Raw genomic sequence first — 17,938 nt, 5'->3', positions numbered from 1 at the left:
TTCGCTTGAGCCAACCCCTTAATACTAACGATAATATAAAACCTGTTTGATAATGTCGGAACGTGAAGACGGGAAGAAGACTGAGTGAAATCGGATCGGATGACCACCTTACACCAAACGACTAAGATTATGGGCGCGCGCCACAACTCCGGCAAGACTCCTGTGATTTCAGTCCGACATTGGAAGATTGTCTGCGACTGTCAAATCACGTGAAAAGTCGTGTAGTGTAAGCCCAACAATAGTTGCACTTAAAAACACTTATTCCATTTATTTCCACGTAAACTGTATGCTAGCTATCTCCAACAGTAAAGCCCTAACTGCAGCGACAAGTTGTGAGATATGTATTCTGGCTGAACCGTTTCCGCCAAGCCCCAACCTCAGCGATTTTTACCGGCATCCAATAAGGAAGTGACCTACAACTGTAGTAACCAGAAAGTGCCACTGGGGGTGGCGCCAAGACGAGCAGTTTTTCTTTGACTCACTTGTTAGATAGGCCGTTTTCAAAGTCTTATTAAACCTATTTACAGCCTGGGCCACAAAACCATTTTAGTCTGTATGTTTAGGTCATATCTCCATGACAACACTGAGGGGGGTGAATATTTTTGGCCAACGCTAGTTTTTATTCTTTTAGAGGTTAAAATGTAGTGGCGCGATCTCTTGAGTGACAGCTCTCCGCCCGTTGTCCCTCACTTTGCCTCGGAGGTATACGTCAGCTATCTCCCTCCCCCCGACGTGACGTCGATTCCCCTTTTCGGCAAGAGGAGTGAGGCGGAGTAAAAATCTCACAAGATGGCGACGTGCACAAACCAGGATTATTGGATGCTGTGTGAATAACTGAGGTCAGCCCGGATGCTCCATCCATATTATTTACTATCTATGGTTTCCGCCAGCGTCTATTAGCGCTGGCTTGGGCTAACAACGCTGCGCCTCCATTTCCTGTTGCTGGTGTTCCCGTATTGAGCTCCCCCTCAAACTAGGAAACAATTCGCTCACAGTCAACCTGTGTGCTTCTGTGCAGCGCTCTCCCTCTCTCTCTCTCTCACACACACACACACACACACACACACACACACACACACACACACACACACACACACACACACACACACACACACAGAAATAATACTGTAGACAGAAATAAAGTGTGGGGATACTTCGGGATAATAACATTGGTGGCGGCGGTCCGGGACGCAGCCTAGCTTAGCCTAGCCTAGCTGTCCAACTTCATTGTACAACTTCCCCCGGGCAGAAATACCCTCATAAACTCTGGAAAATGAAGCGTGGGGGTTTGAATTGAGCACCGGACCTTATAACCAGCTAGATTAAGATCCGGCGTTCCCTTTTTTCGGTGATTTAAAGGACAACGGGCCGCCGATGATAATGTTACCAGAGATAACACTGCGTGACTACGTGGCTAGTTAATTCCGGTTAAGTTATCCTGTGAGCTCCTCGGGGGCGAAAGTGTATGGTGTCTTGACATGCTGGTTAGAAAGCAACACACTATGTGTATTCCTTTTGTCTTTAATAGTTTTTGTGTGGCGTTTGCGGGTTAGATTTAGCCATTTCTCTGACAGCCTCTGGACGTGAAGACGTTCCATCAAAATAAGTTCCCCCCCGGCACTATTTTGCATGGACACCGCTGCTGTTTCCCGGGGTTAGCCCCGCCCTAGATGATTGTGATTGGTTTAAAGAAATAAAAACAGGCCAGCCCAGTTTCCCACCCGAATAGACGGCTCTAAACGGCGTGCTTCCAGGCCATACTATTTGCTGTAGTTTGGTCTGGCTTTGCGAGACTATGAGATATGTGACCAAAAACTATTTCCCTTCCAGGTACAACACCTGACAGACCAAAGATTGGTTCCTATTTGTCCTCGAGACCTAATTGGCTCTTACACACATATCAAGTAAAGCTTTCTCTGTAGCAAACCCATTGCTCAAGGCATCTGCTCTCTATGAATGGTGTGCTATTGCACAACAGTAGTCTCCCATAAGTGAATCAGTGGTGGGGGATATTGATTAAAGCACATACTGTACATATGTAATAGAGATGTCTAGTGTTTTGGGGGACCTGATCAGTGGGTGTTGCTGCATCAACTTTAGACATACTGCAGATCTTTGGCTGGGATGCACAAAGCTAATGTAAATAAAACCTGTGGGGAACAAGGATTGAGAAATAAAATGTGGAAAACAGAAACAATAAGGAGCATTGATAATGGATCTTTTGGAATTTGATGTAAATAACTGTGTTTCCCATCCAACATCCCAGCACCTACTCCCCGCCACACACCACTCGGTGTCGGATGTCAGAACCCAGGCGATCAAGTGCATCGTCTGTGCCAGATTACACATAATGTCAGTATTCATAGAGATACAATGCAGTATCTGATCATGGTCACACCACTTTAGCCATTTGATTTTGATAACTTTCGTGAATCTGTGTGGCGTGAATTTGTGGAATTAATTTATTAATTAGTTAATTGCAAAGATAGTAAAAAAAAAAACTCTTTAAAAAAAATCACTTCATCTCAAAATTTAGGTTCTTCAGATAAACTTAAGTATTAAGTGTTGATTTTTCATTTTTGAAACTAAAAATAAACAAATAAAAAGCCATTTGATTATAAGAAAAATATGCTTTGTCACTAAGCTGAAAACAGGCCTGTTTTTCTTAGCTTGTGAGATGTGTGGTTTTCATAGAAAACAATGAGCATATGTGATTTGACACCCTTGGGGACATTTTTTCAACAACCATTTTCACTTCCTCATGGCCTTAGTTGGTTTCGGGGGAAAAGATTAAAGTTAGGATTTGTCTCATGTTAAGGTTAGAGTCAAACAAAATGAGGGGACAAGTAAGGGATTGGATTTGTGTGTGGTTTAAACTGTGAGCAGCCGCTCAACCCCTCAGGCCATCTGAACATCTGTCAGCTCAAATATCAAAGTTGGCCACTAACTTGACACACCAGTCTACACAGATGTCACCTATAGGCATGTCATTCCATAGGGAGAATATGAAGATGGCCACACCCAAGTATTTGAGCTTTGAACAGGTAGTTTCAGTCGAACCATCTGACAGGCTATAAAGATCTACTTTTCATTTGAGTAAAGCGTTCTAGGTGAAGTCAGCGATTCTGGAGAATGCTTGTTGTAATTTTTTGTTAAAATAAGGGAATATCTTATCACGATCTGCTCCCTGTCCATAATGTGTGTGTGTGTGTGATGAAAATAAATCTGGTATTAGTACACAGCCTATAGGCTCTGGAAACTAGTATGTAAACAAAGGATGCGTAAACAAAGGGGGCCCACCATAGCTAGCAACATGCCTGTTTATAGAGCCTAGGCTGTTTATTTACAATGGATTTCTTTTCAGCGTGCACACACTACGGACAGGAAGCACCTTGTGAGGAGATTCACTGATTTTGACTACAGGCGTTCTCCAGAATCGCTGAATTCACCTTTCAAAGCTAACTGTGCTTTAAAGGTAGAGACAGTCATTTTTAAGATCAGTTTATATCGTGAGGAGATATAAACTGATTTTAACAAAGTGATTTTGTCAACAAACATTCACCAGAATCGCTGACTCCACCTTTTAAAAGGGAATCCATCACTGTAGACATTCCTACTGTGCGTTCTCTCACTATATCTCACATAATAAACTGAGAGGCACTTTAAATCCACTGGTGCAAAGAAAAACAGGGCTATTACAAAAAGCAGGTTTTGCCAGATTTTTCCATGAAGCCGATAAGAGGAGTGAAAGGCAAAAACAACCTCTCCGTGCCTAGTCTCAGCCAATGACACCAAGGTCAGATTTGGAAAGCATTAACAGGATTAGAGTCACAGGAAGCCTGGTGTAAATCTCTGCTGGAACTGACACATTTTAAGTAAATTTGACAAAAGAGCACAAGATCTTAATCTGATATAATCACTAAAAATAATCCTGTAGCACAGTGGATAAGGCGGACTCGACTACGGTATTAATGGTAATACATGTATAACTGCTTCAGACAACCATCTGACAGCCAGTCTTATCACCAGGAGAGCACATGCTTAACATTTTTAGCAGATGGGACAGCTAAGTAGCTAATAGGTGGTGATTGGCAATGGAAAGGACATTTACCACTGTAGAATTCCAAGTTACTACTTGTACTCATGGGCATCGTAGTGGGTGGGTGGAACTGACGTCTGGCACAAAAAGTCTTAAATGAACAAATAATGTGTTTGAATTTGAACAGCATATTTAACCGTTGTTAGGTTATTGTAGGCTACAACATGTCAAGGAAGGAGGGTTGATTGTGTGGTACTTTTAAACTGTGCAGACTTAGCCCCATATAACAGTTTAAATTTTACTTTTTAACTTGGTATGAACGGTTCTAAATGACTACCCTTATAAATACTTCAGAATCATGTTAACAGTTCAATTACTTCTGACACGCACACAAAAAATAAAAAAGTGTGACATGGATCAAGGGAGAAATGGGGCCCACAGAAACTAGGTTTGGGCCCAGAGTTTTGTTCTATGCCCTGCTTGTACTAAACTTCACATTTTATTGCATTACATTTTTCTCCATAGAAAGTAGTTACTTTTTTATATTAAGAATTAAGATTAAAGGAACGTGGTAAAAATGTCAAATTCAATGCGCTGTAAAGCTTAAAAACTAAGTTACTGCTCAGAACAATCAGGCTATGTTACAGGATAGGTTAAGTTAGAGAAAAGTTGAAAAAAATCATTAAAAATGTTCGTTGCAGAGCTTTTTTAATTTTTTAATCCGACTTCTTAGATTCATCGTATTAACCCTTTGAAAGGTCCTGACCACTACATTGGGAATCATCTGGGTAAAATACCACACTGTGTATATAGGCTGTGTTCGAAACGGCCTTCTAACGTCCTCCCTACTACACACTTAACATGATATGCTACATACTATCTACTTAACGAACTATTGTGTATGCAAGGTTCGTCGGACCGTTAACACTGAAGTATACAGAAGCATCTCAGCTGACGTGAATCACGTCACAGTCGACAAGCTACCGAGACGCTCTCGTAAATAAAACATTGTTTATAATAAATTTATTTTTACGCTTGGTCTAGGACTTCCATAAGAATGTTAATAAAAAAAACAGTTTGTTGTTTGTGATTTCCCCGCAGTTCCCCATGTTTTTTTTGCAATAAAGAATTAAAAAAAAACGTTGTGTTGTCTGAAAAGACGCAATGCATTGTGGGGCGGTTGAGTAGGGGTATTAACCTATCGATCCATACACAAAATCGTCCCGGAAGTAAGTTCTCATCCGGGCATTTCTCGACCACACAAACTCGCATACACAACCACAACATACTGAAATTGACGTCAAAATTAGTATGAGTAGGACGTTAGTAGGCCGTTTCGAACACAGCCATAGAGTAAGTAAAACCTGCTTCACATTGAGCAGCTACAACAATAAAATGTTACTCACATATTGTTGCATCATTAGTAAGAGTCTAATAAAGCAATACCGGTTTAACAACAGATATGTCAGTCACAAGAGTTATGCAGAGCATATACTTGTATTTGTTTCTGATAATACTGCTGCACTTTTACTAATGTAGGATTTTGAATGCAGTTTCTTGAAGGATATAGCCCCTTGAGATGCAGCAGGTGGAGCTTTGTAGTTAAATGACCTGCGACCAATTTCCCTGAAAATTCTGTGTAGAAAAAATAAGGAATATATGTATGTAATGAATATTACATGTTTCTGAAACAAAGATGTACATGAAACCAGAAACTGCTGTAAGCGGAAAGGAGAATTAAAGTAAACACTTTTGAAAATAAACTGAATACAGCAATGCATCTGTTCTTTTCCTAAAAAAATCTAAATACTGCTTTCACTTCTGCTATTGATAATGTAAATATTTTTGAACTACTCTGTATTCCATATTTGTAGTACAGCTAAATGTAAATACATCCAGCGACACCAGACACACGACACACAGCAAGGCTACATCAACCAATGGAGGGGGTTAAAATCTACTTTAAAAGAAACAACAGCCGAAATCCGTAGAGGCATGTTACAGTGTAAGTGAATGAAAGCTAGGCCTCTACGGGAATCCGTCCCCAGTCGACACTATCTGTGCCCGGCTGTATCAGCATCAGGATGTTATCTGGAGGTCACTCAGTCTACCTTAGTAATGTGGAAACAGAGAGAGAGAGTGCGGAAAGAATAGAGAACTGGGAGGGAAGGGTTGGAAATGGAAGGGGGCATAAAGAGAGAGAGAGAACAAATGGGTGTACATAAGATCCAGACAGTGAATGTGAGGGAGATAAAATAAAATCGCTGAGACAGATTACCGGGTCAAGACGGACAGAAAGAGGAGGGCCGAAAGTGTCTGATGACTGAACTGCTGGGAAGGACCCGAGCCTCACCTTGAAACCCTGTGATCTGTATCTGCTCTGCCTCAGGGAATTGTGGGAAAGCCAACCAAAAAAATGGACAAAAGGACGTTCGGGAACTTCTGCTTTTTCGTTGAGAGCTGCCTAAGGATTTCAGCTCAAGATTTAGGCTTGTTAACATGACAGTAAGCAGTTTAGGTCAAAGGTGGAAGGAATTAATTCAAGAACATGAATGTCCTGTCATTGGTGTGATGGTTCTGTTCCACAGAGCAGAGGGAGTCGTCTCAATACACATCCTTACAGTGTGTTTTGCTCCCACCAGCCGTAAGAATGTGCAGGATGTAAACACTGGGCTAAATGTGTAAACCATCTCAGAGCAGGCACAGCGTTGTGTGGAACTGAAACCGTATAGAAAGAGGGGCACACCTCCATCTACACAGAAGAGCAATAACAGCATGGAAACATATCCAAACTTCTTCTTTAACATAAGCTAGACACAGCAACTTATTTATGCCTCTCTCATCCATGTGGAATGACATGCAGTCTGCTCATCACTGTCGATAACGCTTTGTTGTTTGGTTTTAACTAGAGGTGAAACCCTCAAAGGGCTACAACGCAGCTTTCTACATGAAAGCATTTAACTATCTGAAGTGTGCAGTGTTAAATTACCGCTAATGCAAACTGAAAAAAATTACTTAAACTGCAGCATCACATTGAAAGCATTTAACTGACCAAACGTGAGTTGACTTTTAATTTGAAGCAGAGACAGGAAAACAGGGCACTTCACAGCCCCGCAGCGTGTCAGTCACAAGCAGCATGTCTTCAGTGCGGGAGTTCTACGCAGTGAAAGAAGAGGGCAGATAGCCTGAAATTTGCATTAGGTTACTGTAACCTTACTGTAACCTTTAGGCTCACACCAAAAGCTTTATTTCCTGGGTCTGAAGCGAGCAGCACAATGGCAGTGCCCTGAGTTCCCAGGTGTGAGTCCACAATAAGTCTGAAATAAGCCGTGGAGGAACTTCTCCAAAAACATTCAGAACAACCATTTTAATTTAGCCTCTAAGTTGTACAAATACCTATACTAATGCATTCATTATTTATTTCTTTAAGAAAGGTTCCAAAAATATTTGTGTATGCTGTGAATTGGGCCTTTAGTTCTAAGTTGGAGTAAAATATCGGAAATTCAAAAGTTAAACTCTTTGCTATATCGGATATCTAGATCGGACGAGAAATTGCAACTGATGCACCCCTAGTTTTAACTTCATGTTGAAGTCTCTTCATGCAGATTCCAAGCACTCTATTACAACTAACCTGCAAGAAAAAGCCCGCACAAATCCTTCAGGTGCTTGACCCCAGTAGTGCAAAACACCTCAATTGACATAAATCTATCAGAAAAGTGCTTGAGCTCCACCTTACTTCTACTACAATCCCCTCTGTGTCTTGAAGAAAGCGGAAACAACTTGCAAGAAACATCTGCTAAGCGCTTTTAGAGTTTCAGAGTGATTGAGGTGGAGGTGGGTGGACCTCAGGGACTGCATAAGACGCCATTGTTGCTTTTGAAGGTGTGATGAGATGTGTTTTATTCATTTTCACCCACCAACCATTTTCCTCTATCTCGCTTTCTCTTTCAGTGTTTCCATATAAAATAATTTTCTTTCAAACTATAGACATGTTCGTGTTAAGCCTCTCCCAAAACTGGTTAAATGTTCACTTTGAAATTCCCTCTTTTGCATTAGTGCAGCTTAGTACAGAGACAAATAGAGAAAGACTTCTGTACATCAATTCTAAAACAACAACAATTTCTTCAGAATTCATTAGTGAACAAGATTACAAGTTTTTCTCGTCATTTCATCTGTTTGTTTATTCAAGCCACCAATTAACTAAGGCGAAGTAAATCCACACTTAACAGTTAGACATTTTTACACCTGTGAGCTTCCTAACACACAACCGCATTCCTTTCAACGCTACACCAAAACCTAAATCAATTGCAGCATAGTTTGGCACTGAATCAGACGCCTTGTGAGATGTTCTTCCGAGGTGTGGGGTGCATCATTGAAATACACATTTAAGACTTTAAACCAGCAACCCTAGGTCCAAACTGCATTGTCAAATGCTGATATCAATAACCCCATTGACCCACTTTGCCAGACGAATACTACAGAAAAAAATAAAATAAATTGAAAAGTGAAAGAGCTAAAGGGAAGGGAAGCATACATCAGAGAATGGAATGGGGATTTGGTACAAACAAAAGCACTAACAGGTTGGAACACAGAGCCGGAGGGACAACAACAACCTCTCTGTCGTAACATTATCACTTTATTAAACCACCTGGGAGCCATTTTGGCCCTTTATACACTTATCTACATTATGTTCTTTCCAGGGAGCCCAGCCCCTGGTCGGTTTACACCCCTTATGCTTGATTTCTCTTTTCTCCTGCAGTAAAACACAAAATTAACATTGTTAAACTGAGCTTAAGGTTGCAGCTGCACTGCGCCCATTGCTCTTAACTTATCTCAGGGAGCCTCGGAGGCCTTTTCTGCCTCAAGTGTCCATAAGGGATTTACAGAATGGAACTGGCCCCTCTGTCTATCTCTCTCTCTCTCTCGCCTCCTTCCTGTCCTAATTTCCCTGTCCCGCTGATGTGTGTCTGCATGTCAGGAGTGGCTCTGCGTCAAATCCGCCGCTGCAACATCTGCTCTGCACGCATGCACGCACACACACAGGAACACGCACAATTTCAACACTTGCACCCGGTCACACAAGGGGGACTCCCACCGCAGGAGGAAAGCATCCACCGAAGGCTCTCAGAACGCCCACTGATGAGCTCCATTAGGCAAAACTGCCCAGACCAAATGTCATATCAGACATAACCCAAGTGCACCACACTGTTAATGCCATTATGATAGATAAGGTTATCAAAGTTGACACACACACACACACACACACACACACACACACACACACACACACACACACACACACACACACACACACACACACACACACAGGTCACGTTCACACGCATGCATGCAGCATGGGTACTTTTGGGTTACTGGGCTATTTGGCATTGATCCTGTCACCAGCTCCCATTCATAAAATGACCCCTGCAGGATTGGGGGGAATAAAAAGGTATAAAATATATACACACATGCACATGCATAAATACCAAACATTCATTAACTCCAAATCTGGACAGACAACTTAAAGTTCATTATGGTGAAGAAAACCACATTGATATTTGATTGTACCTAATCTGTCTTTTTTTCCTCTTATCTTGACGTTTACTTGTTCCATTAAATGATATAATTATTAGGTTGCATTTCTCCAAAGACAGATTTGGTAAAGTTTATGACCGCAGATGTTGGAGATGGTCTCTGTGCGCACAGACGGTAGTTTCTGTTCATAAACAAACGAGGGGAAGAACGCGCATGGAGGGAAATAAGGGCAATTAAATGCATAACCCACCTTTCTGTTGGGAATCAACTATGACATTTCAGCTTTCACTGCCACTAGCAGCGACAATTAGCGCTTCGGTATTTACAAGACACAAAGTTAACCACAACGGAACCGTGCGCATTCAGCCAGTTCCGCTCCCTCACACGTCTCTAAAATAGAGCCAGGCTCTCGAATGCATGTGAAAACAGCAGGAGCCTCTGATGTATGAGTAATCGAGCTTTGAAAAGAAAGACCCAACCCGTTTGCCTACCTGTGCACTCCCCGAGTGACAGGTAAATAAGCTTGTCTCGTCTCCACTGGTCCGCAGGTCGCATTGCGTCTCGATGTATACTTTATTTTACCTGTCAGAGCGCGAGCTTAGCGGAGAAAACACTGTCATACAACTCCTCTTTCATACAAGAAGTAAATATTTAATCTGGAGCACACAAACCCAATTAAGACGCCTCTGTGATGCCAAATTCCGTTTCCCAAACTTTGTAAAAAGCCAACATATGTTCCTCACACGATTTGGTGCACTCACAGTTCAACTTCGTGAATCTTTGACATGTGTTTAAAGCCTGTTGAGCACAGTGAACACTTTGGTGTCAGTCTCTGTCAGTGTAATTCCCGAAGAAACCAAGTTCTTCAGTGACAAAAAACCCTCCACGGCGCACCAAATCAAACCAAATGAAGCAGTTCCTACCGTAATAAAGGTAACCATAGCATCGGTGGGTTAGTATCCAACAGAGTCGACATGAAGGTGATTAATTTTTACAGGAATCCTTTGGCGAAAACTTTGAGGGCTGCCGCCGGTCTGTGCGCCCCACTGGTTCTGTGTGGAGAGGATCAGGGTGTGCGTAATGCGCTCTCTCTCTCTCTCTCTCTCTCTCTCTCTCTCTCTCTCTCTCTCTCTCTCTCTATCTCTCCGGCATAATCTACGCCGCTCATTCTGTTGCAGGACAGATGGCTCTTGGCGCATGTTGCTGCAAAGACCTGCATGCACGCTGCCACTGTCTGTCAGCGGAGAGCAAGCCTGCTCACATTGAATTAGGACAACGAATTAAGAGCGTGCGCGTGCATAGGTGTGTCCGTGACTGATGCAACCTTTACGTCTTTATGCTGGCTGACATTTGGCAGGGTTTCTTTTGAGACAGTGAAAGTGCTTGTTGTATAAGCACTGGTCAATTTTGAGATGTATGTGTATTGTGCTTCCATAACTGTAAAAACGTTACATTGTTTTAAAAATGAAATAAATTTATACAAGATATAAAAAATTGCGCAAAATTAGTTAGATCATGCCAAATTTGCATACTTGATTAAACATGTCTGAAAAAAATGTAATACCAAAAATTCTTGTTTATTAATCAACTACCTGCAGAGTCTTGCCTTAAAAATCAATAACCACCTTAGTCCTTAATCAGTGGCGGGCCGTCAGGGCCAGCAAAGCCTTCTCTGCTGGCCTAAAGACTTTCAGAAAAACTAAATTATATAAGATTAATAAATTATTATATTTTTTATTAAATATATCATTTATACATTTTAATAAATAACATGTTTTCATTAATTCTATTATCTTAAATAGTTTGTTCACGTAAGTCTAAATGTCTAAATACGTAGCCTAATTGAATTATTTTTCCTTCGGCTGCGCTGCCTCCATATTAGAGCTGCGCTGTCTCCGGGTAAAAAAAATATCTGGCGGAGGCCTTCAGAATTCCGAGAGAATCCCCTCTCTGTTGACTCTAATGGAGACGATGTTGTGATTGACATGTTCTTTAACCAATCAGATTTCGAGTTTTCCGAGTTGGGCGTATCATCTTCCAGCTGGCCTTGTCGCAATCGGGAGGGAAAGTACCTACTTGAACTACCGCTAGCTAGCTGACATTACTTTCCATGGATAGAAGACTTTGTCGAAAACACACAGTGGATTACAGAGAAGGAGTGGATTTAATGGCCAACTCACTGGGGAATTTTTTTTGTTGAGAAAAGGATCTTTTAAAAAAAGATGGACATTGTGAAGCTAGGTCGAACAACACCGCAACTAGCCGCTCTGACCCAGCTGGATAAACGATCTGTGCGACACTTCCAATCAGGCAGCAAATTATGAAAGGTAGGCCTATAGTTGGCTCATTGCTAATTGTATTGCTGGGTATGTCTGCTAGCCTACTTGCAACCAATCGCTGCCGTGTGTGGTGCTACGTGCGCTGCCAGTGCCGTTCTGCTATTCATTCTCCATGGTATGACCCGCTAGTAGTGCGCTGCTTCCCAGCATAATGTTCCAGCAACGTATTAAAACATGCAAATAATGTTTGTTCTTCTAATCTGCTGCGCTGTCCAGCGCTCTAAAAATGTCAACTAAATTGATAGACAGAAGATCTGACAGGTAGTTTTCATCCTGGCGCAGGTTCTGTGATTAAGCTGGGATCTGTGTGTGTGTGTGTTTGACATTTGCCTTGACCGGTAGTTGCTAGTGACTTGTGGCTGTTTTGAATTTGTTCTCGATTATTTGGTCATGTCATGATTTAGACTACGTGGGGTCTTTTCGTGATGCAGCATTTTGTCAAGCTGTGTTGTGTGTAATATTAGTTGGCCTATGCTCTTGATGGTTTAGTCAACATGTTTAGTGTCATTAGTGTAATGTCATTGTATTACACTCGTTAAAGGTTACTGTAACTGCTGCAATCGTATGGTTAATCCAATGACAATAGCCGTGACGTCATCATGAAGTTATTTTTTTATTAAGCATGCATTTCTAAGTTTATTGACTTAATATCAGGACAGTAGCATTTGATGAAGTTGTTTATGGTCCACACAATGCCACTTTTAGGTCTAATGTTTGAATATAATTGCAAACTCTCAAATTCTGTGCTTTTTCTCTGTCTAAGCATTCTGGAAAATGAATGTGCATTGGAGATGATGGATGGATGATGGGGGATCCGAACAGGTTAATAAAAACAAATTCAGTGATACATTAGTTGTGTGCTCACTGATTAGCACAGATACATGTGCATTTATATTCCTTTACATCCAGTGGAAGAAAACAAGATTATGGGGAATAACACGGTAATAATTAGGCATTTTAGAGGATGAGAAATCCATTTAAAAGGTGCAACCAATACTTTCTTGTTCCTCATAGTTTTGTTTTCTTCCACTATATGAACATTTAAGAAGCATTAGAAACTGGTTAGTATTTTATTAGTGCTTGATTCATATGTGGTTGCCGTGTCAGTATGTTAAAAAGATAAGAGAACACAGTTAACAATGTATCTTTATCCATACTCTTTATTATTGATGCTGCCAGCATGGTGCCGCTGTGCCAGGCTAACATTACCTCTAATGTATAGGCTTGTCTGAATACATTTAAGCATTCAATGCGTTTAAGGACGTTTTTTATTTTTCTCCGTGCCCAGTCCGCTAGTTGTACATACAGTATGGTGATGCCTCACAGAAAGCAGGTTAGAGGGTAACAAAGTTGGCTGAATGCATGGATATATTAATGGTAATTTACGTAATTAAGTTGGCTAGTAAGTTTATTTTTCAAGTAACCCTTTATAGTTGCAAACCGGAACTTTGGGTGATTATTTTCATCCCTGACAAGACTTAAATAATCAAATAAAGTGTCAGACTTTGACACCTAGTATCCATGTCCAACATACCGTCTTATACCAATAGACAATGTTTGTTTATTGTCTATTTAACCATGACCATGAACTTTCTCTAACCTTAACCAAGTGTCTAGTGGTCTAACCTTCACTACAGCTCAACCATAGAGGTGGCAGATAGGAGAACACTAAAGTGAATCAATGGTATCTGAAGGCACTCACAGATTACCGATTTACGTAATAATGTACGGGCTTAGACAGAGTTATTGTTCATGTGTTCCTCCTAAAATCTGCCCCAGATCAGAATTATTTTTTTAAATTTTTTTTTTACCTTTATTTATACAGGTAAATCCCATTGAGACCGAAGACTCTTTTACAAGGGAGACCTGTTTTGCTTTCCCACGTTACCATTCACACACACATTCATACACCGATAGGCAAGGTGGGTGAAGTGTCTTGCCCAAGGACACAACAACCATGACACAGGTGGCAGGGCGGGGATCAAACCTCCAACCCTTTGATCATCAGCCGACCCGCTCTACCAACTGAGCCACAGTCGCCCCATAATAAGTTTTATGAGAATAATAATACTTTTATTTGTATAGCACCTTTCAAGAACAGACGTCACAAAGTAGGGGAGAACGGGGTAATTTGTCACATGGGTTGGATGTCACATTCGTTATATCTCGCCACCAGAGCGCGCTAGCTCTGAAATGTTGATATAAAAAAGGTCCAGAATTGGGATCAGAGGTCACATACATAGACTTCCTTGGAGGAAGACAGCTGCATTTCAGGTGAGAGGATGTTTTGTGTTTTTCATGTCAAATTCCAAATATTTTGCTTCTCAGTATTTTTCTTCTAGGCTTTTACACAATGGGTTTATAACAAAACACTTGTTACCCTCAGAAAGTGTGAAGGGTAATCTATAGTTTAGATTGTGGTTAGCAAGCTAATTAGTTGCCAGATGGTTGTTGGCCTTGATGCTAGCAAGAAATTCAAGTTGGGGTTGGTCGTCAAATTTTTTGGGGGGTTGGTTGTCACATGTTATCTCAAGGCTGCAGCCAGAAAAGGAACCCAATGACGAAAGAAATTGTCAAGCTGTATCCTCACTGACACCCCAGAGAAGGAAAGAATAGAGCAGGAAAAGGCAGCTAGCAAGCAAAAGAAAAAAGGGCAACAAAATCAAAACAACCCAGTGCATCCCAAACTAGACCAGCTGCCAAGGCTACAGAACGTTATGTAGGCCTATTTGTCAACTTGACAATGCAATTAAACATTCAAATTTGGTTCTGCCTCCTTGCCTTCTTTTTAAGATTTTTCCCATTAAGATAACATTGTGACAAACAACCCCATAGTGTGTGACAACCGACCCCTTGATGGGGTTGGTTGTCACAATGTGTCAGAGTGTCTTTGATGGTAAATTACTTCTTCATTACAATAAGTTGGAAAAAAAGAGAGACGCACATTTCTAGCCAACACCTTAAGCTTCAATTTAATGTAGGAATGGCTATTGACAGATGTTTTGGTGATGAGCAATTCTCACTAGAGTAAAAAGTGTGCCTACTTACCCCGTTCTCCCCTACTTCACAACAAACACAATAAAAATACTTAAAAGAAGAGCGCAGAAGACATTCCATGCAAATATAAGCAAAAACACAGAACACGGGGAGGAACATAAATAATATAACATAAAACAAGATCAACAAAGAATCCAGGTCTATAAAGGTGGGTCTTGGTGTTTTTTTAAAGTTTCCCACAAATTATAGATATCTCAAATCCAGTGGGAGTGTTCCAAAATGTAGGAGGATCCGCCTCAAAAGCACAATCTCCCCTTGTTTGAGCCTGGTATGAGAGACAACAAGTAAACGCTGACCTGAGGACCTGAGGTTTCTGATCTTGTTGTATGGATGGGGTAAATCTGTGATATAGGGACTGGGAGGGGTCTGACAATGCAAGGCTCTAAAGGTGATAACTAAAATCTTGTATTGGATTCTGAATTTGATGGGGAGCCAGTGTAAAGACTTCATGATCGTCGTAACATGGGATCTTTTTGGGTACTTGGACAGGAACTTGGCAGCAGCGCTTTGAACTAACTGTAAACGGTTTATGGATGTTGTGCTGAGACAGGTGAACAGATAGTAACAATGATCCAGATGGGAATATGTAAACGCGTGTATAACCGTTTGGGTGCAAGGAAATCTATAATTGATTGTCGTCCGCATAGAAATGAAAAGATATCTCTTTGAAATTGCTTCGACAATCGTAGGGGTTGATTTTAAAAAGCAGTAACAAACAACCACTGTGGACTGGTTGCAATAACCCCTTCCCCCTGGGTTGGTGTTCAGATCAGACCGCCATTGTGGTTGCAGCTTCAATAACAGTCTTTACTACATCACTCCACAGCTTGGCACTATTTCTACTGAGTGCAGTTTAATCCAAATATGTGTGTTTGTGCATTCGGCGTATGCATGGTTTTGGGCTCACAACTGAAGACACGAAAACAGACATGGCAAACTTTTCTTTTGTTGCACATCTGGTCTCCCCCCTCTGTCTCTTGTAAATCTCAACAGCACATCTGGTAAAACCATGAATGTTTCATCAATGGCCAGTGCACACAGGCCAGACCTTAGCGGAATCGACTGATGATTGGACACAGGCTAAGTGATGGATGCAATGATGTTAGTAAACTGTGGCATAAATAGAGGGTAAAGTGGCAGGCACACACAGCCTCTTTGCCTTCTCACTGTGGCTTTGTACCAAAAACAATCAAAGCGATCATATAATTGTGTTTAGATTCCAATTATGTTTATTGAGATAAGGTTTATTACCATTATGAGGTTTAAGCCTGCCAAACCGCAACCATGAAGGCAGAAAACTCTGTCTGCAATGCTGGTCTCTTATTTCAGTTCTTATTCTAGTGCCTGGACCCTCTCTATACAACTTTTTAACACTTCCTACAACTTTCAACAAACCCTAGTGCTCATGTCCTTCCATTTGTATCCCAAAGAAATACAACTCCAAAACAAGCAGGCAATCAGACGAAACAAAGGACAGTGGTCTGCGGTTCAAAGTGGAAGCACCTACGCGTGCAGTCGGCGCAAACATGGAGCAGTACCAAGCCATTTTGCATGGACCAGCATTGCATCTAGAACATCTACATTTAGATCGTCAGGTGGCAATTTTTGCATTAAAGTTTTGCATTTATTGTCCCATGTTTGTTTGGATCAAACAGAAGTACAACATAGGGAGAAAAAAACAACAACAACATCAACAACACATCCTAAACCCTAATCTTTACCATGCTTTCAAAATTAAAGAGTTCAAAATAATACTTTAAGAAAGTCCAGCATCAGTAGCTTGCATAATAAATGTTGAAATGCTGACACAGATTGTATGTTTGAAACAGAAAGCTTATAAGGCACGTGTGGCTTATCATGACTCATAACTTCAACAGTTACATGGTCAACTTGTATTCATTCCCGTAACCTGCTACAATGGCACCAACACAGACGACTGCAATAAAAAAGTTCAACCACAGCCAATATCAAAACTCATGGTCAAATTCATGCTTTTGTTAGTCTTAAGTCTTGCAATTTTGCAATTCACCTGTAAACTTAAATAGAGTTACTGACATTAGCTAGCAAAAATAGACTTTCAAACTGGTACCTGCCAGGTATTTTTCCACACCTTGTTATGTAATTTTCCCAAATAGATCCAGTCAGAGCTGAAGCATCCGCACAGTCATACTGTACAGTATATTGTGTTTCCCCTTCTATGACTAAGCATTAGTCATACATCATAGGAGTTCCCCTAACACCAGCCTTTCGTTCAGCATCATCACTGTAAAGGATGTGCTCAATCTTTAATGAGCACAACGGCAACGCACATCTCCAGCGGTTCCCTCGAGCTCCCCATGTGACATGACAACTGTGTAATTATTATCCTGGACCGCAGTGAAATCATCAAATATGAAAGGAGCGAGGGAGAGGGGGAAAAGTTTTAGAGGAGAAAGGGAGGGGAGGGTGATGACGACAAATAGGAAAAGCTAGGAAAGATGTAGAGGAATATGAGAGATGTGTAAATAAGGAGTTAATGGTAGAGGAGGTTATTATGCAGAAGGAGAAAGGGAAAGAAGAAGAGATTGAAGATGAAATATGAGAGGACAGTATAAACAGGTTAAAGAGTGACAAGGCAACTTTTATAACTTTGGAAATGTCCTTCTGAAATGGTTGTACTATAGCCCTATAAAAAAGCATCCACTTTTGGAAAGGGAGAGGACTGTTTTCAACTTCGCTCCTACTAAAGATAGTAGTAGTTTGAGTCAAGGTGTGTTAGGTTAACCCTACAATGCCTGCAGGGGCAGGAGAACAGAGAAAGACAAGAAAAAGATTCCAAAAAATGTCCTAACACAGGTACATGTAGTTTGGACGGGACCAAATTTGCCTGATATACAAAGTTTTAAGCCCTGGTTGTACTATACTTTGAGGTGCTTTAGGTGCTTTCCCACCAACCATGTTTCGGTTGACCCCATCCCTTGAGCGGTTA

The 17,938-nt window shown here is 41.1% G+C and overlaps 1 protein-coding gene across 1 annotated transcript in view; it reads right to left on the bottom strand.

Annotated features, from left to right (window-relative positions):
- Positions 1-10,668, bottom strand: part of ntf3 (neurotrophin 3) — a 40,223-nt gene extending 29,555 nt beyond the window's left edge. The window contains exon 1 of the mRNA XM_080050925.1: positions 10,498-10,668. Coding sequence (XP_079907051.1) covers positions 10,498-10,515 — 18 coding nt within the window. The 5' untranslated portion in view covers positions 10,516-10,668. The remainder of the gene's footprint in view (positions 1-10,497) is intronic.
- Positions 10,669-17,938: the final 7,270 nt, after the last annotated feature.

This window comes from Ammodytes marinus (genome assembly GCF_949987685.1).
Source record: "Ammodytes marinus genome assembly, chromosome: 22".
Classification (NCBI taxonomy): Eukaryota; Metazoa; Chordata; class Actinopteri; order Uranoscopiformes; family Ammodytidae; genus Ammodytes; species Ammodytes marinus.
Note: the sequence above shows the minus strand (reverse complement) of the source record. Positions and strands in the feature narration are given on the sequence as shown.